Source organism: Athalia rosae, chromosome 2, assembly GCF_917208135.1.
Source record: "Athalia rosae chromosome 2, iyAthRosa1.1, whole genome shotgun sequence".
NCBI classification, from domain to species: Eukaryota; Metazoa; Arthropoda; class Insecta; order Hymenoptera; family Athaliidae; genus Athalia; species Athalia rosae.
In genome coordinates this window covers 9686555-9713844 of record NC_064027.1, presented here as the reverse complement: position 1 = coordinate 9713844, position 27290 = coordinate 9686555, and the positions used below count along the sequence as shown (strand labels likewise).

The following is a 27290-nucleotide window of genomic DNA, read 5'->3' as shown; positions in this document are numbered from 1 at the left end:
CTGCCCTCGAGCAATGGAGCAAAGATGCTACCGCGGTCCTGCAGGAGCGTTTAATCTACACACTGTAGGTGTACCGATATCCACGTCGAGTTACGCAAAGGATAAAACCGCTTGGTTCCTCGTACCGCCATCGCGGCACATTCAACGCACAGGATACGAAAATAATTGCAATTATGGTAATTTCCGCGGTGCAGGTACGGGGTACGCTTTGCCCGGCGCATAGCTGGGATGAAAAAAATTCCTACCGAAGCAACAACACCTACTTCACGGGTACTCGGGATAAAACCCACCGAGGAGGACTTCCTTCTCGTTTTATCAGTTGAACGGAACGCAGATGCCGCCCACCTCAGCTTCTACCTCGTGTGTGATTCATGGAACAAACGTTCGGAGATATCAAGATATGGTAACAGGGGTGATCTCGCACCCGGGAACGAACCAGTTTCCACGAATCGAATCCCGCCGTCCCCCGAATTCCTCCTGTTTTTTTTTTTTTTTTTTTCTGTTTTCTGTTCTAATCTCTTTTTTTTCTCGCTTTCGTCGAACCCTTTTTCCCGTTACCTCTGAATCACTCGTGAGCTTCGCGGCGCGCGTGTAGACGTTCCAAAATTAGGATGCATCGGTGGGACTGGGCCAAACCACCGTGAGGTCAGGAATGCCGCAGCGGATTTCGATTCTCTGTGCCGCAGAGAAACGACCTTCGGGAGAGAACGCGCTGTGCTCGAGACCCGTACGTACCCGTACGTACGCGCCGTACGCCTGTGTATCCAACGATTTACGGTAACGGACGAGCCTGCCTGCGTTGAAACGTGTATAATTGGTTTCGCTAACGTCTGAAAATTGTCTGGACTCCGGCAATCCGTGCGGGCAAACTACGCGAACATTTCCTGGTTTACCGATGCGTCAATTTTTCTCGCCGTAATCGTACGCCGGCTGTACATATATTTTTTGCTTTTTAATCCATCTTCTACCTCCTCTCCTTCTCCTTCTCCTTCTCCTTCTTCTTCTTCCCTTGTTCTCCCCCCCCCCCCCCCCCCCTTCGTATTTTTCTTCTTCTTATATATGATGAAACAATTTAATCCGCGGAATGATTAGCTGTGTGCAGGAAGTACGACTGGATGTACACGAGACTGTCTGTCGTCAAATGACAACCTTTCCTTCGGCGCATTTCTTCGTTCGCTCTACCGTAGAATTTCCTTTGACCTTACTGTAATGGAACGGGACACGTCTTTATAACGACTTGGTAAATAAAGGACAAAAATTAAATCCAACGACGTTTTAACCCTTCTGAAAATTAGCGCCCTCACGGGTTTATTGGCACAAAGTGCTTCTAAATGCGAATCAGATAATTATTTGGTTTAATTAAATGCACGGTTACGTCAAAGGGAGGATTTCGAATTAATGCACGAATGGTATTTAGATTCCGAAACAAGTTTACGTTAAAGAAGATTATATATTAATCGTCGGAGATAAAATCCAAATCCCTCCGAACGCGAAACTTTTTCACGTGTATATTTACATGTATATATATTAAGCTACTGGCAACATCGGCAATGAAAGACGTTTCAGCGCGGAAAATTCTTTTCCGCCTCTCCATCGCGGTCGCCGACTATAAACGAAGCGTCTTCGAATCTCAACCGTTGCGCCGTAGTTCCCCATTATTGTTGGTACAAATGGATAATCTGCAACAGGATCGAGAGGAGCTGATAAATTGAACGTATACGTTGGTTCGCCATTCATATGTAAGAAGAAGGAGTAGAACCCCACGGACAATGATTCGCGATTGCGCGTGACACTTTGAAAATCTGAAAGCTGCGAGAACGGAGAGCGAGTAAGAGAGTAGAGGGAGAGAGAGGAGAGGAGTCCACCTATTTTACCCCCGGTCCCTGTATCCCCGTCCTAAATGACACACGACGTTCAAAAATCCATTTCGCTTCCTGAATAGACGATAAAAGATTATTCTAGTCAGCCAGCTTGTATAACCAGTAGGTAATGTTGCGTATATATATACCTCCGTTGCGCATCGTCTGCCACAAGCAACTAGTTACACGTATGAAATAATCTATTATCTAGAAGGGGAGTTATCTGGTGCGGGCATTGAATCGCCAAGGCCGTGGAAGAACGTCGGCAGAGGAGTCGCACCACGGTCATCGACCCTCATTCCGCCGTGCACAGCGACCACTTCTGCTTGCCTTCTACCTCTACCTCTGCCTCTGCCTCTGCCTCTGCCTCTGCCTCTACCTCTACCTTTACCTTTACCTCTGTTTCTCTCCGCGGCCTTTTCTCTCCGACAGCCCACCACCTCGTCCGAGCTATCCTCCGCCTGTGTGCGCCGCTCCGGAGATGCACCGAGCTCCCTACCCCCTCCGACTCCCTCCGACTCCCTCTCTCCACCCCCCCCTCCAACTGTTGCAGTAGGCTCCCGCATCTCCTACTAAATAACCGCTGCCTAGATTCACCTAGCGAGAAGCCTGCCCGCACCCTCCTCTGCTTCGCATACCTCGCTACCCGGAGGGAGTCTAGGTGCCTCGCTGGGTATGAGCTGCCTCTCGCCCGCAACTAGGGATCTTAATAATTAGGAAGAATATCAAGCTGTGAATCGTAGCCTTACACCGGGTATCTCTTTTTCTAGCCATTCATAGCGCGGGTTGGGGGTCGTAGGTATAGGTAGGTGAGAAGACGTGCGGGTTTACAAGTGGAGTACAGAAACGACCGGTGATATACCTACACAACTTACTACGCCCGTACATATGTACACACAGGTATAGCGTGTACATACATATTGTACACGTGTAGGCGTAGAAAAGCTGATAACGTGTCGTCAGTCGAGGTTGTAGGTTGCGGGTTCCCGGGGTGTTTGATTACCTGCTAGAAGGTAATCCTCGTCTGGCAGCCGCTAAATTACAGCCTCTGTGTCTCTCCGGTGTGGAAAATGCAAATCTTCGGGCTCGATTCTTACGATTCCGCACCGCGCTCGAATCTCCTTTATAGTGTAACTGCAGAAAGTCCGGAAACGCTCCTGGGATGTGCCGACGCTGTGTATCTACTCGGTAATAATTCGTCAGCCTGGCCGTTAGGTCAGCCGAACGACGTGAAATATTCTAAGAATTTTTCCACCCTTTTTTAACCGATGAAATTTTTCAATCGAACTCACTAGCGGGTGGACAACGTCGGGTTTTTCATTCTCCGATCGAATCACGATACAAACATCCTCATTAATCACAATCGAATAAGCGTCGGCTATTCACGCTCCTCTCCAATGGGATCGTAGCGTTCCGCTCGCTAATTCTCCCATAACTGCAACGCGTGCGTGTACGCATAATATGTATTTGAGAACATAAAAATCTGATAAGCCTGCTCTCGATGTAACGTTAGGACGAGGTAACGGTTAGTAGTTCGCCGGGCGACTCTTCTCCATTTTTTATGATAGAATTTTTTTTTTTTTTTTTTTTCAAAAATATCCAACGCGACATTTTTTCGTTCATAAAGAATCGCATTAGATCAATAACAAAGTCTAGCGAACCTGTATGCATTATACATTTATCTAGCCCTCACGCGACCCATTTGTCAACGAAATTCAATGTGGCACACGAACCGCGCGGTAAAATATAATAGCGTATAACCTGAATTTCAAACTCGATTGTTGGGGCGTTATTTTCATGCGGTAATAATAACAATCCCGACCACATCACGAACTGGAAAGATATACGAATGGATCCGACGAATGAGGTGGAAACAATTCGAGTTTTGTGACGCGTGGAACCTGATGGTCCTCTTCTTCGCTTACGCCGAACACCTTCCACCGCCCCTTATTTTTCTAGCCACCCGCGGACCGACCGCGTGACGTCGTCTAGTTTCCAACGAAAAACAACCCTCTTCGACGCAGTTGATGACCGCCGTGCCGCGGAAATTCGGAAAATTAAATCGAACCGTCAAATTTCGCACTTAGAAAAACTCGAGGGTGAGATGACGTTTGGATTAGGATTACCGTTTCAACGTCATAAAATGAAACCAGGAAAAGTGTGGAGTCCATTTTGTTTTTACCTCACGTACGGATACGCGTAACCCATATAGCGCGATCTGGAATACGGATAAGGAAACCCCATAGAGGCATCCGATCCGCAAATAGATCAGGGGAGGATCATATACGCGAAAATATATGCAGATATACGTATTGCGGGAGGTCTATAATGTATAAACAAACGCGATATACAACGCGGTATAAAAGTGCTTTGATAACACTCGGATCGACCACTTGTTGGTATATCTTGGTCTATTCATCAGTGGAGTCTGGAGGACGTGTTTCCGTACGGACTAGGGAAAAGTATACCTAGTATTAATAGAAAACCGATACCTCTGTATTTTCGCCCGCGAAGCTCTCGGGACTGTACGAAAGCAAAGGAAAAAAAAAAGGGAGTATAAGAAACAAGAAGAAATGGATACGTATACATTAGACATATAGACGTCGAACGAGGGTCTCGGGATTCTTCTTTCCACAAATTCACCATAAATAATAGCGGTTTTTCGACCGTTATAGATTAATGTTATCTAGACGGAGCGATATAACTTGGAATTAGTTCGCCAGGCGTTCGAGAAACTAGAACGAACATTTTGTTGAGAAGAAAATTTAAAAAATGTCTTCGTCAGCTGTACTATTAATTCTATTGGTCTGAAAAGTTGGTAATGAAAAGGGCGAGTACGAATACAGCTGAAGATATATCTGCTCGCTCGTTACATGCAATCATCGTAAGCTAGCCTAAGGTATACGAGGTGGTAGGTGGGTACCCGTAGCCCGAGTCCAAGCGAATCTTTGCGTGTCAAATCACGAATAAATTGCTCTTGTAGGGACTCATAAGCGCGTTGATCAACGCGTGTATACACATAGGTGTACATGATACATAATATACTTGTAGCGTGGCTTATGTACCGCTTTTAACGTAGCTCGCACGCACGCACGGAGGTAGGTAAACTAAAAGGCGGGTCGTCTAGCGTAATATTTATAGTTTTTGGTAGGAGGGTTCACGGAACTTTTTCGTTTACTTAGGATCACCCTATCGGCCACCCTGTACATATACAGCGTGGTACGGGTATATTCCGGAAAGTCGACTCTCGACCGGAGAGATCCAACGAATTGCTTCGACTACGAACACGTCCAACCTTCCATCCGAAATTTTTAAGACGGCGTCGCTGTTTCGGCAGCTATAGAAATTCTCATAATTCGAATGTCGCGACTACTATTAACGCTCCGATAGGATTTATCGGTGCGGACGTCCCGCCGGAAATTATTAAAATTGCGACGAAAAATCCAGACCGAATGCATCCCGACTCACTTCTCCCAGCCGAGCTATTCCCAGCTGATATCAGGGTGGTGTATGTCGGGTTATGTTGGGGATAATGACATCGTTACTTTCTGAATTAGCCAACTTTTCTATCAAAGTTCTTTATTTTCTCCATTTTGCAATCCGCTTGGTTTTTCAGGTAGAAAAATTCTTCGTTAACATCGGAAACGCTTCCTCCGCTATACATGAAAATTGTTCATCGTCAAAGTAATGGTTTCGCTTACTTTTTGTTTTTTTTTTTTTCACCGCAAAGCACGGTACGCGGACATCCTGCACAGTTTCATCCAGGCGGAGTTAATAAGTGCCTATCTACGAATACGTATGAAGACATCTCGTAGGATACTCGTGAAAATCCCATCGAATCGCCGCAACGTCTCGTGGATTTACTCTTCATTTTTTTGCCGGAAATGATATTACGAACGAAAAGCAACGTACAATTGCATCGGCACGTTTTTTTGCATTTTTTTCCAGCAAAGAAAATAGTTGATGCACGGAACTAACGATAGGACAGAATTTACGTCTACGGAAAAAATCAAAAGAAATACGTACAGTCGAGAATTCAATCGTTATCCGGAAGGCTGCGTGAATTTCGTGTGTATAATATACGTAGAGCTACGTATGTACGTGATAATTGAAATGTTACAGCGGGGATCGATTTTTTTTTTATTTTTTTATTTTTTATTTCGTCTCCACGTACCTGTGGAGCCGTTCGGTTATACATAGGATGTTCAATTTATAATACCGATAAATTTTTATTTCGTTTTACTTCCTTTTTTTTTTTTTCGCCAACGTAATCGAACGGTGCGAACGTATCACGGAAGCTGTTCACAATTATCCATTAATAACGATTATCGTTGGCAGGCATAAAATCCAGATTCAGTAAGTATTTCCCGTAATATCGTTGATTCTTCTTGATAATTCACAAGTTAAGTTTAAATTGGATTTAGATTCAACACTCGCGAATGATATTTTAACGATTGCAAAACATTACGGTGATTACACAGGACGTCGACGAACTATATGTAGGTAATACCTACGTAGAGGTACGTACGTACGTACATATGTACCATACGCCTTCATTAGTCCCTTCGAACGCTTTATTTTCTTATGGTATATATGGGTAGGTATGTAGGTGTACGTATACATAGTGCAAGTCCTGGAGCATTGCAATTTAAGTCTCTCGAAAATGGCAAATCGTCCCGAACACAGGTAGTGGTATAAAGTGCATAATATGGTACATGAAATAAGGGGTATGTAATGCGTGGGAACAAGAAATCTACCCGTCTTACTTGTTTTTATAAATGCATAATATTCTATTTAAGTGATACCTGTGCACTTGCTGCCACGCGTACGTTCGGCGTGCGTAGGTATAGGCATACCTCATGCCACTTCCGAGTATTTTATGAACGAGTATTCTCTTTGAGATTCGAAAGAAGCGACTGGGATAGTTGGCTCGCCGTACGTAACGCGGTATACGTGGTGCTGTATCCACTAATTTTTTACACGACGTTGCGTCGCTCGGCCGGTAGCCGGGCTTAGCTCGTCCTAAAAAAACATTCGCATCGGACGACCCCGTTACAAGAGCCCTTCGGGATATCAGGAACGTCCCCACCACCACCCCCCTCTTCCCCGATTATTTAAAAACAGAAACTTTTTGAAGCTTGAATTTTTTTTACACGCGCTAGCAGCTATTTGCGTAATTTGAATTTAATTCGTTTTTCAATGGACTAAGCGCTCGTTTACTTTTTTTGCTTTATTCGATTTTTTTCTGTTTATTTCTGTTTCAGCACACATTAACGGGACATAGTAATAAAGTAATGGCCGCCAAATTCATGGGTGAACCGTCCAAAGTTGTCACTGGGAGTCACGATCGTACTTTGAAAATTTGGGATCTGCGCAGCAGAGCGTGTAAGTATCTGAAAGTGAATTTTCAAAAGTACGAATATTTGCTGCGATTTTTATCGGCGTACGGAGAAGTAGGTGGTAGCCTCCGTTCGCCTCGGTGTGGCCTCGGACTTCGAGGGAATTTCTGAATTATTTTGTACTTCCCTTCATTTCACAATACGAATAACAGCTATTTTCGACCGCGTTTCGAATACGACACGGAATTTCTTTGTGATTCCACTGCCAAACCTTGAGAATTTCACTTTGTAATATCCCAATAACGCGAAAGCGGAAGACCATCTCGAAGTGGACAAACACGTTCGACGCGATCACAAGTCGAGTTTCCAAAGCGTACGTTCATCTTCCAAATTATTTGTCTCAATTTTGCCGAAATTTTATCGAGGTCCGTTGATAAACATAAATTGACGCCCACAATTTCAAACTTTTCACTCCCTCGCACACCCCTCCGAACTAAAACTTTGGAATAGATTCTTCTGTCCTATATATGAAATGCTGGAATAAGTGGCACGAGGAAGTCTCGAATGAAAAAAAAATGAAGATGAAAAAAAAAACAACAAAAAGCACGGAATAGAATATATAAAGGCGAAAAGTTGCAGGGTCAGTTTATCCGTGGTGGTAGTTCGCGCGAATAAACTTGCTTTAAATCCCGTATATCTTGAAGTGGGATATCTTGAAGTGCAGCCAACTTTAATTTTATTCTCTGCTGCACAGTCCCCTTAGAATGACCATTCAGTTGAATGAGTTGGCAAAATTAACGTAGGTAATAGTCCTCGGAACATAATCTTACCCTCGGGAATTTTAACATTGTTCAATGTTTCGTGTTCGGCGAAAGTTTTGTGAAAAAAAAAAAATGTCCCTTCTTTCTCTGTATTTCTTTTCACTTACGCGGTATTGACTTACTAATGATCCAGCACCTGGAAACGGGGATGAAATGAGAAAATGCAGAAAAAAAAAAAAAAAATTGCAGATCAGACCTGCAAAATCATCGGGACTCCGTTTCTTTAGATTGTCCATCTCTGTCCATCGCTCATTCTGCCTTTCTCTTTATTTCTCCCTGCGTGGCACACACATCACTCTGAACCGGTATAGTTACTCAATTGTAGTGTAGCAACAAGGTAAGGCGCAAGGTAAAAGCGGGGCTTTCAATTTTCATTAAGCTTTGATGAGAAACAATTGCGCTTTGTCCTCCGGCGAAGGGAATAACACGTGAAAATTTGTGTATTTACTTGGCGAGGTACGAGCGTACCTAGAAAAATCCCTCGCAACGTATATCGCCTTTGCTCCGGATGACCCATTCGTGGATTCATAAGTTGGAAGAAGCAAAACGGTTTTCTAACATTTCAGACGCCCGGCGCTCGCACTCTCTACGATTTCTGCGGACTATATCTAAAAACTGTTCTCGGCACCTGCCGATATTATTACTTCTACAGCTGTTCCAATGGCAGAAGTACCCGCGGCTGCAATAACGAAACGAGAAATCTTTTTACAATTTGACACACGATAGTGCGAAGTCTGTACGTAGTATACACGTATACGTACGTCTAGTCGGGTAAGGTTGGGTAGGATTCGTATGCGGGCAGTTTACTTTTCTAAGGTTAATGTATAGCGCGTTTAAATACCGATATATTCAATCTTCATATCCCGTTTTCTTCGCACCGAATGTGGGTAGATTGGAGAGAAATTCTATGATATTCGCAGTTATTTTAAATTCCACCAAATTCTCAGAGTACCGTTTCGTAACCTCGGAGTCTAAATCCACTCAAATAGTCTCGTGGGATGAAAAAAAAAAAAAAAAAAAAAACAACAAAATGTGAATAAAACATACATTTTAGAAAATGATTAACCGTTTGTTAAAAAGTCACAAAAAACGAAATTAGGTCTGACGAGAAATATTAAAGAGATTCTTAACTAGAAAAATTAATGGGCTTGCATTGAATATAAATTATTATGAACGTTTCGCGTGCGTGAATTAGCATTAGGTAAAAATTTAACGGTTCGACTTTGTTGTATAAAAAGTAAATTTGTTGGCGACTTCTTAACGCGACTTCATAGTCAATTTCAGATGATAAAGCAAACAGGATATCCAGTAGCGCAACGGCTATATTAACTACGTAATAAAAGTATCGGTAGGTTGGGTTATAAAATCGACTAGAATCGAAACCGGAATCTTTACCTACACGAATAAAAAATCACGATATCCGTTGAAGTCCTCTGGCTTTAGCAGATGTTGAATCGAATTTTGATGCAGAAACATCTGAGGAATCTGGTGTAACCCAATTATTATACATTTGATTATGGGACAAAGAATCGTTACAAACGATATTTATTACTAGAGATATTCAATTGAAATTCTTCGCGCAGACTATAAGCGTACGTATCCTGTGTTGCCCCAGAAGCATATACCCTGTCATAAATTTACATTAAAACGTAATCGAGAAGTGTACACTTGGCGAGAACATAAGTGGCGTAGTTAGACAGAACCGGATGAAAAATAGGTTGGCATCAAATATCCCTAGTGGAAATTTACGTACGATCGATGCGGGTCGAATCGCTCGCGATCACCACCTCTGTCGTGGCGCTGCTGAAAATTTCCATTGATTCACACCGCGTGTACAGCAGCGCCACGACAGAGGTGGTGATCGTGAGCGATTCGACCCGCATGGATCGTACGTAAACTCCTCCTGGGGATATTTGATGCCAATCCAAATCTCATCGCGTGGTGTCTAACTACGCCACTTATGATTGAGCCACGTGTGCATACATACATTCATCCATACGTAATGAATCTCGGCAGAGTTCACGAGCTCGTTGTATTTGACTTCGGGTCCGCGTGTCTATATGCTCCTGCAATCGATTAAAACAATATCCTCGTCTCGAGACTTACACTTTAGATAAATGTCTCGAAGGCAAGGAAGAATTCCTATTGATTAGAGCCATTGTACCAGATTCCGGAATACTTCCCGCTCTGTCGCATTTGTCGCATTGTTCGCTATTCGATCGACCTTATTCTCGCAAAACGCCTACGTCTTCTCTATACTTTACTATGACAAATAATGAAAGATGGAGCTGAGGGGGAAAATATTTAACTCAGGATCATATCATTGTTTAATTCTTATTGCGAACTGACTTCCGCTGTAATTTCAACTCTACGTAATTTTCAATAAATCTGGACCGATACAGCTACGACCATTGTCGTATCGATCAATTCTATAATCTTCGTTACATTTCGTAAGCATTGAAATTGATAGCGACTCATTTCAACAAATCTGCCATTCGATATATCGGCATCATTTCATTCCCATTGACTTTCCATCCTACTTCAAACTCTTCGCTCTTTGTTAATGATATCCGCCCTCCCCCCTTGACCCCACGCCAGATATATTTACGTATATGTATGGACAAGAATTCAACGGATGATGCTAATTTTTAAATATGAACACTTTCAATTTTCTTTGGCTCCCGGGCGAGATCCTATGAGAAAAGATGCGATGCTTTCGGTTTGGATGATATTCATGATCCATATAATTCAGTTTCATCGATCGTCGATCAACGGAATTTTTTTTGCAACGAAAAAACGGACAAAAACGATATCCGGCCTCTGAAATTTTCATTTCACCGTCCATATCAGCCGTCATTCATAGAACTCCTGAAAAGTAATTTCATTGCCTCTTGTGAGCGTAGCTGTAGATATTGGCACGAGCTTGTGCGCAATGTTTGACCCGACTGTTTGCATTTTACATCGTTATCTCCGAGAGAAGGGATTACGGTATGCGCTATTCCAGCCTTGCCTCAAATGTACCGAGTGTGTTTCAGTGAGCGATCCGCGGTCCACTTGCGTGTTATGCGCAATGAAATATCTCCGGAGAATTAACCCGGCTCACGGTTACAGCGTCGAATCTTTTGCCATCCTACCGGCAAATCGTACTCCGTGCAGTCGTGGGCGTATGTCGCCTTGCATGCTGTTGGATTCGCTTCAAAACTAATGCGATTACATACATATAATACACACGCGTATTACGTCATAAAATTCGCAAATAAAAAAGATATTTACATGCCCCTGCGTCAGCTTCTCTGACAGCCTCCGTTGAAACTCCGCGCTGCTACTTTCATTCTAATTCTAGTTCCATATCACGCGACACGTTTTACTCGACGTACAAACGGCTGATACTTTTTTGCATTATTTTCAACGTTTTTGTTTTTCTTTTTAATACGAGGATATTTCAGGTCAGGCTCAAATTTCCCACATGGATGGAACGCAACATCGATTCGTTCTCGGATTCGCTATCCATTTTCAAAGCGACTCGCGAATTTGAATAAAACTTTAATCAGTCGTTAGCAATAAAAAAAGTAACTGATGTCTGTTCAAAATCAATTTAACGGTACGCGATGGTTTTTCTTTTCATTCGGTTCATTTCTGCGAACTACGTAAACGCCTGAAACGAACGTCATCGGAATCCCGTGGAACTCGGTGACATGTATTCAGGAAATTCATTTACCATTCTTATTTGAACAGCGCTAACGTATACAGCCGCGAGTGGAACGCGAATGTAATAGGTATCCGCCGTCGTGAGAGAACAAAAATAAAATAAAATAAAATCTCGATACGATCTTTGTTGTAACGTGTGGTAAAACGACGAATAATCAAACCCTGCAAGCTCGGTCAACGCTGCAAAGTGAAGCGGCGTATCACGTCGCGGCGTCTACCACTTCGAACTCACAGCTCGGAAGCTGTCACGGTCCGCGGTGTCCGCAGCGTTGGAGAAACGAGAGAAAATCTTCGCTGCGTTATCGCCACGACGTAACCTCGCATTTTCTGAACTGAGGTCGATGTGTGGGAGAGTACAAGGGGTAATTCCCACGAGTGATTCTTGCCCCGAAGGTATCAAAGCAGATACCGGAGCTACCGGACAAGTGGTCGGTTCACGGGTTGGTAGAGTTGGTACTGAACATCTGGAAGAGTGCCCAGATCCGAAGCCACCGGTCCCCCTGTTTTTCTGTACGCTCGTATTATGCTCAACAAGGCAATTAGGAAGCGTTCAACCGGCAGAGTATAATCAAAGTGCGCATCGGACGTGAAAAAAATTCTATATACAGCAGCGGTGATAATCTACGTAATTAGAAGAAAACACGGGCTCGTACATTTTCGTCTACGAAATTATATGAACTATGAACGGTTCGAGTATAGCGTCTGTAATAAATCTAGATATTACCCAAAGTTCGGAGGGATTAGGTACCTCTCGATTTCCCGAATTTCAAGCTAAATCGCCACGGCTACCCAAATTCCCAGAGCCGTTGAGCTCTGCTCGAAAAAAAAAATATATCCCACGTGAATCGGGTTTCCGAATATGAAAGGATCCCTCCCCAGAGCTGTTCTTTTCGATACATTATTACGAAATAACCGTATGAGGTCGAATAAGCGCCGCAGGTGTTTCGTGAATAAAATTCATTGTACAAAATTCTTTAAGCTTTTTGTTTTTTTCATACTCGGCTAATTTTGTTACGTTCAGTTAACAACGCAAACAACCTTTTCACCGAAGAAAATAATCATGAGAATCAACAAGAACAACATATGTTTAAATAACAATTCCACACGATTTTATAACACGCGAATCTCGGCGGTATCGTTGCTGCGACTTTGAAAATTTTTTTATTACCGTGTACCGTTCTCTTGTCCTCTCGCTACAGGTATAGAGACGAAATTCGCCGGTTCAAGCTGCAACGACCTGGTCATATCGGACGGTTCGGGATCGACGATAATCAGTGGGCACTTTGACAAGACAATAAGGTTTTGGGACACCCGAGCGGAGTCGAGTTCCAACAACATCGTGCTTCAAGGGAAAGTGACATCGCTGGATCTATCGCGAGGTGAGTAACGCCCTAATCACGTGAAAATTATGGTCTATCTACTCCTCGTGATCTTAACGATCGAAACGATCATCGAGTTATCTCAACGTCGCCGAATAACTCATAAATCACACGAAAGAGCGAGAAATCCGTAATATCTCTAGGGTGATACGGTAATCCGACTAGAGCTGAGTTGTCGAATTTCTCTGTATCACATGTTGGTGATTCACTCAAAGAGAAAAAAAAAAAAATACAGGTCACATGGAATTGATAATTCGTGCGCAAATTGAAAATAATATACCGGAAAATGCAATCACTTCTAGTTAATGATTCTACTGATTTCGCTGATTGTGAGTTGTGCTATACAACAGTTAAAAACCCAATCTGACTTTCAGAAAAGTATTTTCTGAGATTCATTCAACGTCTCCAAATATCGAGTCTCTATTCTCAAAATAAATGAAATTTTGGTCACACACCCTGTTAACGCCTTCCAAAGATTCACAGCCGGGCCTATTTCGCTCACTACTTTCGCCACTGCGGTCTTTTCCAGCCGCCTTTTACTTACCTGTAAAGATTATTTCCACATGAAATAGTAGGTGAATCAGTCGTACCGAATTAACGTCTCGGTGGTGGGTTTTCACGGTATACGTACGTACGTACATATACATAGCCATAGATGTACAACAGAAATACGGAGGGATTTGTCGAGATTCGAAATGGATCTAACAACGCCACTGGCCAGCCACTCGGGTCACGGAAACTCCAGTCGAACGAAAACAACGCGTCGCTCGGAGCTTTATTATACCGTATACCCTTATGAAGACATCCGAAGAAATACATCGAAACAGATCGGTCCTCTGCTTCGATTCCACGACCTTCCGTTTCGGTGGATCGTGAAAGAATCGAACCGGCAGGTCAGCGCGGAGATATATATATCTGCGTTCGCTATGAAACGGATTCGAGTTAAAACTCATAGACATTGTCCACACGTCGGAAGACATGTACCTGTTCTTTTAGTTTTGTTTTGTTTTTTTGTTTTTTTTTTTTATTACTTACCAACACTTTACAATGTCTCCTCTACCTTTGCCTAGATGTACCCGAGCCGTAGTATCTTTTCCGTTAGAAGTTCCAACAGAACGTCGTTTTTCTTACAACCGCAGGTCGGTATGGGTGAGTCGATGTACGATACACGCATACGCGGGTATACGTGTGCATTCACATTGTGCACCACTGCGTGTATAACCGATACGAATATAATAATAACATGCACGTACTATTACGTAGTTACCGTAAATTTAACATCAAACACCAAAGCAAACACTGTGCTATTCTTCTTCTTCTACGTCTTCTTCTTCTTCTTCTATTTCTTGTTCCAACACGAAGTTCGTTTATTTAGCTTTCAGGTGAGCAGTCGTAGATTTTTCTATCTCAAGGGGTTCGAAAGTCCATTCCACTCGGTTCGGAGATGCAGACTTGAAAAAGAATTTCACCAGTCTCGGGACTTTTAACGTTTTGATAACTGCTGGCAAATAATTCATTAGGCGATGATCGTTTTCTTCGAAAACGTTTTCTACCGTACACAAAAAACTGCTGCTCCCTCGTAAAGCGTATCACTTTTTTCGGGTGAGAAAATTTCTGTTCGAACCGTTGCGAGGTGAGAATTCATATTTCGAATGTCTCCGTATCCAACGATATCGGGTGAAGAAAAGACGCCCTTTGGACGCAATTTTTTAGCGGTGTCGAGACGCAACTTTTGGACGCTATAAAAGTCTACGCGATTTGAGAATTTTTACCCGGCCAGAAAAAGATTGAAAGTTGAAATAAGAAGAGAGTGAACGTGCTCGCATTTTTTTCGAAGACTCGAGATCGTGTATCCCATAACTAATAGCTGCGCCACGCCCACTCGAATTCCAGTATATAAGCCTACTTGTATACATCTACATAGATATTCGCAGCGTATAGTATCGTACTTATATATATACATAGAGAAGGGGCGGATAGATAGGAATCTCCGAATATTTTCCCCTCTTCCTTTTTTTTATTATTCGAACAGTTACGCCGTTGCATTGACGTATCGCCCTGTTCCGCTGCGTACTCCCAAAGCACCCAAAGCACCCATTTACCGAATTCGCAGTGGAGATTCGACAGCTCATTCGAGCAAAAGAGATATTATGCTCTACTCGTGCTGTCGTATTTCATTTAACCATGCCCACCGCCGGTCGACAATGTACGGACCACAAAAGTTCACGCGGGTAGCGCGGAATCAAAAATTTTACCCCTCCCTTCTTTTTGCTTCAAATGATTGAAACTTCGACTTTGTTCAGGTTTATTATTTTTTTTTTTTTTCTGTCATTGTAAAGGTCTTAATTCAAATTCCCTAGAAACTCACCGACAACGTAACTCCTGGAAAACAATCAGAAGAAGCTTTAAGTTACTTACAGCATTGTAAAGCATCTTTCAGCTATTCATGGAATTAAAAATATTTTATTCCGCCATAAAAAGATACTCGTTTCTTAATCGACGAAATACAGTGTAAATGTTTTATGATATTTCGGTCGGTCTACCCGAGGCGTCGTTAATAATTACTATACTCTGTGCTTCAATTCCAGATGCCCATTATTTGTTGAGCTGCGTTCGAGACGATACGCTTAAATTACTGGACTTACGAATGAATCAAATAATTGGTTCCTTCAGGTAAGATCATATAATACACAAGTTTCTCTACCATTTGCATGCAACTTTGAAACACCGCACGATCATCCGTAATTCGCTCTTACGCTCGGAGGGCTACCTCACCATTCTCATTCGTGCATTTCAGTATGAGCATATGAAGTACTTCGTTTATACGAAGCTTGGAATTAAATTCAAATCCACTTATAATGCCCCATTCCCGGTGTATAGCTCGCCGATGGAAGGGTCACGCCTGCGTTATATGCAGCTAAACTTGCACACGAGTTTTGCATGAAATGAGTCTGCCCAGGCATCGCATAATACAATCGTCTTATTCTACGCTGGTTTCAGAAATGCCGCACGGTGTGTGCCGGTCGTGAAATTTATACAATACAGTGTGCCCGAGGCTTAATAATATTTCCCTTCTTTTTTCTCATTTTCTTTCATTCACCTAGCATGTTGTGTACGCACATGTGTATTACAGTTGTGGAAAAGTCGCCGGTTAATTATACGTTGGAACATACGAACGGGAGGCTGCAACGTAATATGTTAAAAAATGAAGCAGCAACGGCAACTGGCGGAGGGAGTCATTTTCTCCCTACGTACGGAACGTCGTCGTCAACCCCGAACTTCGTTACGCCGTGAGACGACGAGTCACCTTCATACATACACGTACAATAATTAATGTTGCAGCGCCGAGGGTTTCAAAGTTGGCTGTGATTGGGCACGAGCAACCTTCAGTCCAGACGGCCAGTACATCGCGGTTGGATCGTCAAACGGATCTGTATTTATCTGGTCGATCAGCAACAACAAAGTGGAATCCGTACTCAAGGATCACACGTAAGTTATGATATCGTTTGTCTTTGCCCGTCTCGCTTGTTGCTGGTTAAATTTTGTCGTACCTTTGATATCGCGGTGCAATAGAACTTCAAGAGTGAAGCTTCGCGGCAAACGCACGTCCTTGATTCCACGCTACGTGGGATTTGATCGAAATTCCTATTGCAAAATCTTTGGAATGAAATGAAATACGAAACGGGCATCGCTCTATAAATCGCCTCGGATCTGTTACGTGCGTTTGATAAATCGTTCGTTAAGCTGTGCTCGGTAAATTCGTATAATTACATCACCATGTGACGAATCTTGTACACCTAAATGAAAGCGTATACATACATACATATATCTATAATAGAAGCCTAATTATTGGAAGTGCTGATAGAGTTTCGATGTAACTGTACTAGCGGAAAATGAGAAGGATTTCCGCTGTCGTGAAAGGTGTTTGATTCCGGTCGATTGATGAATATCGCTTTTCAATTTTTCGAGTACACGTATAAGAGAAACTCTGGAGGTTCAGCTTGAATTTCTTGAACTCTCCTATATGATATTCTGAAAATGGTATGCAGGGGTCTGTTTACGAGGATAGCTTATTAACACCTTCCCATCCCCGAACTAAACTACAGTTGTATAGGGTGAGTGTTATTGACCACTGTGGTATCCGAGTGTGGGAAAAAATGAATCTCAAAGAAAATATTCTCGTATCGAAACCTAAAACTGTATTATTAGTGAACGCCCTTCGAGATGTGACACAAAAAGAGAAGAAATGTCGATCAGATTTAATATAACATTGCCTTCTTTTTCCAAAATTCATATGGAAAGTTGGAGCAAAAAAAAAATTAAAAAGTAAAAGATTCTGAAAAGATCTTGCATATATGTGAACAAAAAAGCGAAAAGAGGGCGCACACAATTAGGAAAGTGATACACGAAATATTTATTCGAGTATGTAAGAAGAAAGCATGTCTGTCTTATCAATCATTCACGTGAGAGTGTTGAACAGAATCAGAAATGTAGTAAAAAATGAGAGGACAAGAAAAGAATAAAAAAAACTGGATGGAAACGCAGCGCGCGCGTATCACGAGCTGGGGTAGAGTTAGTCACGTCGCGTCGTAGATTTGAGGAAAATTTAAAACGTTTAATTAGAAGGCTGAAACAACGCGCACTCTAGGAGTTGCGTTTTAAAAATTGCATTTAAATATTCGTACAGAGAGAGTGAAAAAAATAATCACAAAATTAAACGAAAAATGAAAGAGAAAATATAGACGTATCATGTGAAAATTGTTGCCTCGCCTAAATTTTTAAATGTTTCCAATGATTTTTGACCAAAAAATAAATTCGATTTTCGAGCAAAAAATAAATCATTTTTTTTATTGGGTTTAATATACTTTTCTGACGTATTTTGACCTCAGGAATCCGAATCTGACAGAAAAATTGATCTATCTCTAAAATTGACCGAGTTATGGCCAATTTTCTGCTTTTCGGGGTCGAAAATAAAAAATTTATTTTTTAATCTATATTAATGTCATTTGAGCTCAGGAATCCGAATCCGAAGGAAAAATTGGTCTATCTGCAAAAATGACCGAGTTATTCCCATTTTTTCGCATTTTTTACCATAAAAATGGAGATATCTCGAAGGGAAAAAATCGTAGCTCAATTTGGACAACGGAATCGTGTTCCTGAGGTCAAAATACATAAGAAAAGTGCCATACGACCAATTTGAAAAAATAAAAATTTTTGGCCAAAATTTGAAAAAATCGTAAGGGGTACCCCTTGGAAAAATCTCAAATTTTGGTCGAAAATTTTTATTTTTTAAAATTGATCGTATGGCACTTTTCTTACGTATTTTGACCTCGGGAACACGAATCCGTTGTCCAAATTGAGCTACGATTTTTTCCCTTCGAGATATCTCCATTTTTATGGTAAAAAATGCGAAAAAATGGGAATAACTTGGTCATTTTTGCAGATAGACCAATTTTTCCTTCGGATTCGGATTCCTGAGCTCAAATGACATTAATATAGATTTAAAAATAAATTTTTTATCTTTGACCCCGAAAAGATGAAAATTGGCCATAACTCGGTCAATTTTAGAGATAGATCAATTTTTCTTCCAGATTCGGATTCCTGAGATCGAAATACGTAAGAAAAGTATATTAAACCCAATAAAAAAAATGATTTATTTTTTGTTCAGAAATCGAATTTTTTCTTGGTTCTTTAAGACTAATCTCACGTACAATCAGCTCAGGAATCCAAATCTGGAATCCAAAATCATCCACTCATGTAGTCGATCGAGTAATCATCAATTATTCGCTGTTAGGAGCAGAAAAATTAAGACATCTCGATTGGTTTAGTCGTAGACCCACTTTTGATTCGTCGCAATTCATGCATGGGTCGGAATATTCGAATTTCTCAGTCTACGAGGGAGCCCGAGCTTAGCTGGAGTCAGGTAACCAGCAGCGTAGCGCTTTGTTGTGGGGCGTCACTTTCGGGGCTTAATATTTATTGAACTATATGTACGTAGAACCTAGTGAGCAAATATTACAATGAACCGGCAAATTAACAATGTATAGTGCAATATCGGCTGGACGGGTGTGCCGGATAATATGCGTAAAATGCAGTGTGCAAACAGCGATGAGCGAGCCATTTTAGGCTGCCCATGTGCCAGCCCTTCACTTTTCTGTTTTTGCGCTAATTGAGCTTAAAAGAATGAAAATATTTTTATTTCATCCAAGTCCGTTCATCTGTCCTCATGTTCCAAATATTTTCCTTTCACTCTCTAGAATTTTGTTATTTAAACATTCCAAAAACTTAAACCGAACCCATCGGATCAAAGCCAAAATTTACTCAGTTCTAAGTTTGGAAGAGACGCATTCTTTGAGACCCAACGTTCGTCGAAATCCGACCACTCGCGATTGAACAAAAAATTGATCATATTTTCGAGGTGATTACAACGATTTCCTTTTTGCTATCCGAAATTAGAGAAACGGGAAGTTGCAAGTCGAATTATGTAAGTAAACTCAATCGAGCTGGTTATGACATGGATGAGAGATGATTTTTTTAATATATTTTTTTTCAACTCGCTCCACACGCATGGCTGCTGTACGGTTGTAATCGGTACAGGATATTTGAGGTGAGTATACATCCTTGAAAAGTTCTCCTGCACTGCGCCGAGGTATATGACCCTTGTTTAAATAATTATTTAATTAATTAAGCGCCCTAACAGCTATGAGAGAAGCTACAGCCAGATGGCTGATAACCGAGCTTGGTGTAGCGGTAAAGTACTCTCTTCTGAACTCGGCTGTCGCCAGGGTCTACCTGTAGTCTCCGCGAGTTCCCCCGCGTGACGACGATGAAGCGAACTTCTCTTTCCCTTTCTCTGTCTCTCTCTTTTCCTCTTTCTCTCACTCTCTGAAAAGATTATTCTCCCGGGATTCGCGTAGACTAAATCCCGTGTTCTAGGGAAAAAATATAATTTATACATTTAATACTACTATACATGTGGAGAGAAACCGCGGCGTCGACGCCTGTATCATGTATATTAATAGAACTTTCATTAATCCCCTGCGATTGAAAAGAACGAAGAAGAAAAATAAAACGAAAATAAAATGATTTTGGAAAAGAGCTTTTCAATTTCATCATTCTTTGTCAAGCCCCATTATTCGGAATACGCGATGCCACAAAACCAAAAGTTGAAAGTGTACTCTCCAAGTTAATTAGCAGCCACGTTATATAACCGGATCGGGTAACCCATGCGTGATACTGTGTAACAAAATTTGTGTTCCAACGTTCACACAAAACCAAAATTATTAACACAAAAATGAACGTTACTCTGTCACGGTTGTAATCTGCATCGTTAAAATAGTTGGAAACTAGCAAACGAGTAAATAACAGGCAGACGATACCACGCGCTTGCAACAATTTTCTATAAAGTTCAAACGACCACATCTATACACTTTACAATCATGTTCCGTACAATCGTTCGTTAAAAAAAAAAAGAAAACAACGTTTTTGATTCGTCTACTCTATTATCATTTTTCAACTTGGTTTTTTTTCGTCATTTACCATTCGTCATTTTCCAAGTTGTAATTATCCGAGTTGGCCCTTTGTAAAGGAAGAATTCGTTAATTCCTCGAAAACCACGAAGAATCTATCTCCGCTCGTCACATTCATGGAATATTCGGGAATATTTATCGTGGTGTGCGCTGTCTAATTTATTACGTCACTTGCATGGTCTCATAATTGACGAGCAACGAAAGGGAGGAAAAAGGGTCGTGATCGAGGAGGACGACGACTATGACGAGAAGACTTTTTAAAGCAGTAAATACCAATCCACGTTGCGGAATGCAGTCTACTCCGATACTTCGTTGAATCACACTACGTTGTACAGGCTGAGTCGCCTCAAAGGTCCGAGTTGGGAGGAGTTTTATTTGGCTGAGGCTCCGCCTTCGTCCAATCACACTCGTCAACTTACCCCTTCCAACTCTCGCCCAAAACCTATTCGCGTAGATTCTTTTGTCTCATTCATTGTCAGTTCCGGGTGGGGGTTTGAAGTGGTGAGTCGACAAGTAAGAATGGACGGAGGCGGAGCCTCAGCCAAATAAAACTCCTCCCTAATCACATCTTTGAGGCGACTCGACCTGTATGACCATATTTAAGCGTAATTGTATCGTAATTTTTTTGTAGTCTGAAAATAATTGAATCTGCATTGCTTTATCGAGTAAAATGATTCTCGTAATCAGCGTACGTACGCTTCAATAAATTTTGATTTCGACCGAAGTTTGTATTTAGTTTAGAAATTTGTACAGACTATGAAATCTCTAATACCCATTTGCGTCTGGGCGTATAACGACACGATATTATTAGAAATATCATGCCTAGAGCCTTCTGAACATCATAACCTTCGAGACACATTGAGTAGGTTGGTATACCTATATCCCATTGTTAGTACGAAACTCTGAGCATGCTTCACGTTTAGTTGCCTCGGGATAGCGTGCTGCAAACGTGTGTGTACGCCGTACAAACATCCAGTCTATTGAGACTGAGTTTACCAGGCTGCCGACATAATTAAAACTCGTCCTATTCTCGCTTAGAGTATGTTTTATGGGAATTGCAGAACTGGGAAGAAAAGGTAAAGGAATACAGCTGTGGTTCGGTTTATACGGTTTAAATGTAGCAGCGTACGCACAAACGTGGAAAGATGTCTTCAGTCGTCTACAGTCGCAACGTACATGTAAGAGAAGACTGCTGTAGAGTCTGAAGTCAAAGGATCCGGTAGAAAAGCGAGAAGTAGAGAAGTGGGAGTCGTAGAAAAAAAAGAAGTAGATACAGAAACGGAAGAAAGCAGGAAATGAAAAGGAAAGGGTGAGCGCGAGGCGGTGGGAGAGAGAGAGAGAGAGGGAGAGAGGGAGAGAGGGAGAGAAAGAGAAAAGAAAGGGTCGCGAGTGCGGGGAAAGAAGGAAAGGCCCGCGTATTGGGTCGCGCGTTGTTTCATTTTCGGAAGGGTGACAACGAGTCAGTTAGGTGTCAGTGTCACCCAAGATTAATAGAGGCGTCAGTCAGGCTGGTTTCATTCCCTCGCGTTACCTGCCGTTTCCGCGGCCAACTGGCGCTGATTAATGGTGCCCCGACCACCGGTCGAGTCATAACTTGGGCTTAATTTTTCCGCTACGTTGGATTCACAGCTCTCGGACTTATTGTCTCCGAACTTGGGATCCGAGCAGTTTCAATTATCATTCTCATAAATCGAAGTAAGGTTGTCGTAGTCCGCCCGAGGTGGTTGTTAATATGGATGAAACGAGGAGGACGCCCTCAACTTCCAACCCCACTTATACCCAGACGTACTTAGACCTATGCTGCAATCTTGGTTTCTCCACCCCCGTGTACACGTATACTTATAACCAATACCGCCCGAGTATCTCAAGTTTGGTGTCGTTTGGTCCTCAGATCGGCGGTGACAGCGGTCGCGTGGCATCCTCAGGGAACGTATCTCGCCTCGGTAGACAGGACGAAGCAGGCGACTATTTGGGGCGATGTCTGACACGAATCTTTGGCCTGAACAAAAGAGAGAGGTGGAAATACCGAGGAGCGACAGAGTCGAACGTCTACCGAAAGTCGAGGGGTGTAAGGGGAAGACTGTTATATTTTTACAAAAGAAATATTATCTTGGAAAAGAAAATTACCTCAGGCTCACCTTTTATTCAGCCAACAAAATATAAGTTGGGCGTTGGGTCGATTTTTGTTGGAAAAAAAAAAAAAAAAAAAATTGTGCCAGCCGCCTCGATATAATCGAGGGATCGTCCAAATCCGGGCTAAATTGTCTGCGTTGTATTATACTAGATTTTTTCAGCGAGTCAGCTGCCGCAGAGCAAAGCAACAAAAACACTCGAATATAAGGTAACGAAGCACAATAACTTTACAAAATTATTACTAACAAATAATAATTAGGGTTACAATAACACAGAAAACAAAAAGAAATATGTTAACGTAAAAGTTTGTACGCATACGTATACACCGAACCGAGTTTATATTACATCATTATTGATTAATTATCTACACTCAATATTCAAATATGTTATATGTGAAACTAACATTTCATAAAAAATAATACGAATACCCATATCGAGTAAGATTTTTATGTACTAATTCATTTATACTTCTCACGAATCGTGAAATTGTTTAAAAATACTCAAAGAGATAATTGTTGCCTTCGCCTTAATGAATATAATTTTACACGATATATTGTAATGCACATAGATAATATGCTAAAATCTTGGTGGATATGCAGAGATTCCGATGGGGTGGATGGATGGATGGATGAATGGATGGTTCCATCATGCATCCGGCAACAAGATATCCAATCTCAAAACTTTAACGTTCGTCCCGAATTTTCCGTATTCGGCATGAACTAAATTTTAGGAAATTTTCCCCATTAGTTGCGTCGTCGAATACCACATGCACACACGTACGTACGTGACGTGCCCTATATTTGGTGTATAAATTCTCATTGCCATATTTTCAACGTTCCGTCAGACTCGTATATTTATGTATATGTATGCTATGGTAAATTTTGTTGTAAGCCGATACCCAAGTAGAATAATTTCTGCACAGCTCCGTCATGTTTAAAATCATCCGTTAACACTTCGCACATAGCAAACTACCGAACAACTGTATGGTTATAACGTTACGACAATTCATTAAACCGACTTTATTACGGGTTGCTCAATGCTCAGAACGTGTTCCAAATGTGTCACGTTGGTATAATAATGTGTATAATGCAACCTTGTCCGAATCTCATTACGCACGGGTTATACTTTATAAAATTAAGTAGAATATTATGTAACGAGATCATCATATTATAAACGAGAGTAGCGAGGAACGAGATGAGGAGACGAGGAAAAAAAAGTTTCAAACCAGACAACAACCTAATTGTACTTGTCCTGTAAGCTCATCAGAATAGATAAAGCCTACGGTGTTGAACCCGCACCATCGCACTACACGTGTGTACTATATTACGACCATAAGGCGGAACGGTTTTATCAAGCTATAGTTGAGACTGGAGAGCGGTTTATCATGTCTTCCGCAGGTATTTACGTCTCGTTCTCAGGTAAGTCGAGAAAGTATTACGGAAGTTTATACTCTGCCGTCGCACCCCCGTTTGCGACTCTGATTTTCAATCCAACACTCAAATATCGTTCGCACATCGATCAACGTTTGCCGATGCAAATTCCGAAGACATTCGAAAATGTATTCCGCGTTCTTCTGGGCGATAGAAAATTACCATTCGACGTCGCAACTTACTCAATTTTCTTCACTCGTCAAAGTTACTCTCCTATGACCCACATCCGTTCCGATAATATTCGGCCGAAGCGTTTCACGACGCATCTAATTTCGCAATACGCTGAAATACCAGTTTTGGTAACGACTCGGTTGATCCGCTTTGAAAAACGCGCGCGGGTGAACGATTCTTCAAAAATTCTTTCCAGCCAAGGATTACAAACGTCCGAGTCTCCGCGAGGCTTGTCGGATACGGTCGTGGCGCGCACCTTGATAATTGAAGTGTGAGGCAGAGGCGAGATTCTCGGGTTTGGAATTACCCTTCATATAATGAAATGAAAACATGGTATTATACGGTTTGATGAAATATCAGAATCTGCGAGGGTTCAAAGCGACGATAAAAGTCGGTTAACGGTAAAATGGACAGTGACAGATTCCCGATACCTTACTTCTCCTGCTGTGCAGATCGTGCGATTCAACAATTTTACGTCTCCGTGAATAGATTCGGATTAATTTTCTCTGTACCACAGATTATATAGCACTCGACACCGCCTAGTATTGTTACGGTCAATAATAAATACGTGCGCCGATTCGAACTACGGAAAATAAAAAAGGAATAGAAAAAATAAACAATATCACAGCTTACCTACGATAAAGTTTTTTAAGCCGAGCTTTAGCAGCGCGAGGAGAATAAAGCGGTAAATACGGTATAATATAGGTACGTACGTTAAATTCAACCGTGCTCCGTCGACACGAACGTTTCAAACCCAGAAATGGATTGAAACTATGTCAGGCCATTTGAAATACAAAACTTCCGCGCAGTAAATGAACGTATATTATTGATCGCTCGATACACGACGTGCGAAATATAATTACCGATTTAGACGTGCGAACCGACAGATTTGAATACATTTCATCGGTGGAGTTACCAACGCTCGAATTTCGGATCACGTTAAAATTCTTTCCCCCCCCCCCCCCCCCCCCCCCCCCCCCACTACCGATTTCGACGACGTCGCACATCGTACAAGAGTCGTCGCCAAGTTTCCGTAAGTTTTTCGTTGAATCACCAGTATAATATGATAACGCATTAATGTCTGATGTTTCAATTTTCTTTGATATTTTCAACAATGTGTATGAATAATTTGATGGAACGGATTCATGAAATTTGTCAATAATTTATATCCAACACAACAAATTATAGCTATGATAAAATGTTTGTACATTGTTTATGTGTAAATATATTGATATATATCTTGTAATTTGCTAATCATTTCCTGCACCTGCCGATGACGATCATCGGCTGCAACTTTTTACCCGGCGACGGGACGACGCATAAGTTTCTTGCGAACATTCTGAAGAATCGTCTATCTATCTTTATAAAGACAGCTCCTTTAAAGACGTCAACTATAACGGACTGGCGAACTAACCATTACCTTGCTTGCTCAACGGGATAATAGCGGTCACCCGAAGCGGAGGGAATTAAAGGTAAAAATCGAATAATCCCGATGAATATTCATCGGAATTATTCCGAGATCGAGTGACCGCGTTATCGCCGCCACTAGAAAACAGAAGAAAAAGAGGAAAAAAGAGAAAATGACGAGACCGCGAGGGTCGAGGGTCTTCGTCGTGAAGAGTTTCGTCTTCGTTTTAGGTGACGCGTGAAATTACAAAGTATGACGCCCGGATCTCGTTTCCCTGTTCATTATTTCGATTTACCCTCGGGGTTAATCTGGAAGGCAACATGACCGGGATAAGAATAAGAAATGTCCCAGCACAGACACGGTGGTCCCTCAAAAATGTCGGTGCGGATAGTTGTAACAACATTAACTGTGCGTTATTTGTTTCACGTTCATCGTGCCCTCGGAAATCGTCGTATTTTTGGTTCCGAAGTCGACCTACGTCGTAATTCAGTCTGCGGGCGATGTATGCCTGACGCCGATATTGCAATTTTCCGTGCAGTCTTTCATTTTTCATTATTAGAAAACAATTTTCCGATCCATAAATTCCTCGCCGTTTACTGTATATACTCTCTGGCTAAATAATTGAATACACGCACATTTATTCTCATAAAATTCTCGCTTCATTCAGGTAAAATATCCGAAAATCCAATGACGGAAATCTGTTGTCTCCGATACAGCCTCTTGTAGGATATTTTGTCCGTACTTCGGTAACATCGCGACGGGAATCACCCACGTATATTTTACGACGTAAGCGGGCCGCTACAGGGTAGGCTCCTACATTCGGGGACGAAAGTTCCTAACCATGTTCTACTTTCGTATCTTCAATCTTCGACGAGTTTCACCCACGAATTTCTTATTTTCCATGGCACGTCGAAATTCGTCCGAAGTAGAAGATAACTCCGAAGCCATCACCGTCTACCCATACAGCTACTTCGGTAAGTAACGTTATAAATAACCATTGTGATTATTTTTCACGACGTTATGCATTGACGAAAGATATCGAGTAGGGTTTCACCCATACGACGTTTATACAAGAAGTTTTTCCGCGCACCGAGGCGATGATCAATTTTTCTGCTATGCACAAGGTGTAACAATGCACGCGACGTTTTCAACGCGTCGCGACGCCCGGGATAATTAGGTCGGTAGCGTTGATTGAAAAATATTGATTCGATATCCTGCGACTTTTCAACCTACACAACGTACGAACTGTACGTCTAGGTATAAAAAGCAGGTAGAAAGGTGCGTACCTTTAGGTGGGTGGGGTGCTGAATCTTGAAATTTCCCATACTTGACCGACCCTCGTAATCTCAAAGGGTGCGTGTTTCGATTCCCGCTATCGGCCCGCCTCCTCATCCATCCGTCCGCCGTGAATGAGATCCATTCAACTTCCGGCTCATCGATACGGACCCAAGGGATAAATGCAGCCCACCGAGACCGCGCCATCGCCCCCAGACATCGACTCTGTCCACGTTTC

General features: G+C 42.0%; 1 protein-coding gene across 3 annotated transcripts in view; it reads left to right on the top strand.

The window, feature by feature from the left end:
• The window catches only part of LOC105684569 (autophagy-related protein 16-1), a 234768-nt gene extending 211905 nt beyond the window's left edge, over nucleotides 1–22863 (top strand). For all 3 annotated transcript variants that reach the window (XM_012398037.3, XM_020851950.2, XM_012398045.3), the window contains 5 exons: nucleotides 7124–7244; nucleotides 12927–13106; nucleotides 15695–15779; nucleotides 16449–16595; nucleotides 22527–22863. In XM_012398037.3, coding sequence (XP_012253460.2) covers nucleotides 7124–7244; nucleotides 12927–13106; nucleotides 15695–15779; nucleotides 16449–16595; nucleotides 22527–22620 — 627 coding nt within the window. In that variant the 3' untranslated portion in view covers nucleotides 22621–22863. The remainder of the gene's footprint in view (nucleotides 1–7123; nucleotides 7245–12926; nucleotides 13107–15694; nucleotides 15780–16448; nucleotides 16596–22526) is intronic.
• The last annotated feature ends 4427 nt before the right edge of the window (nucleotides 22864–27290 follow it).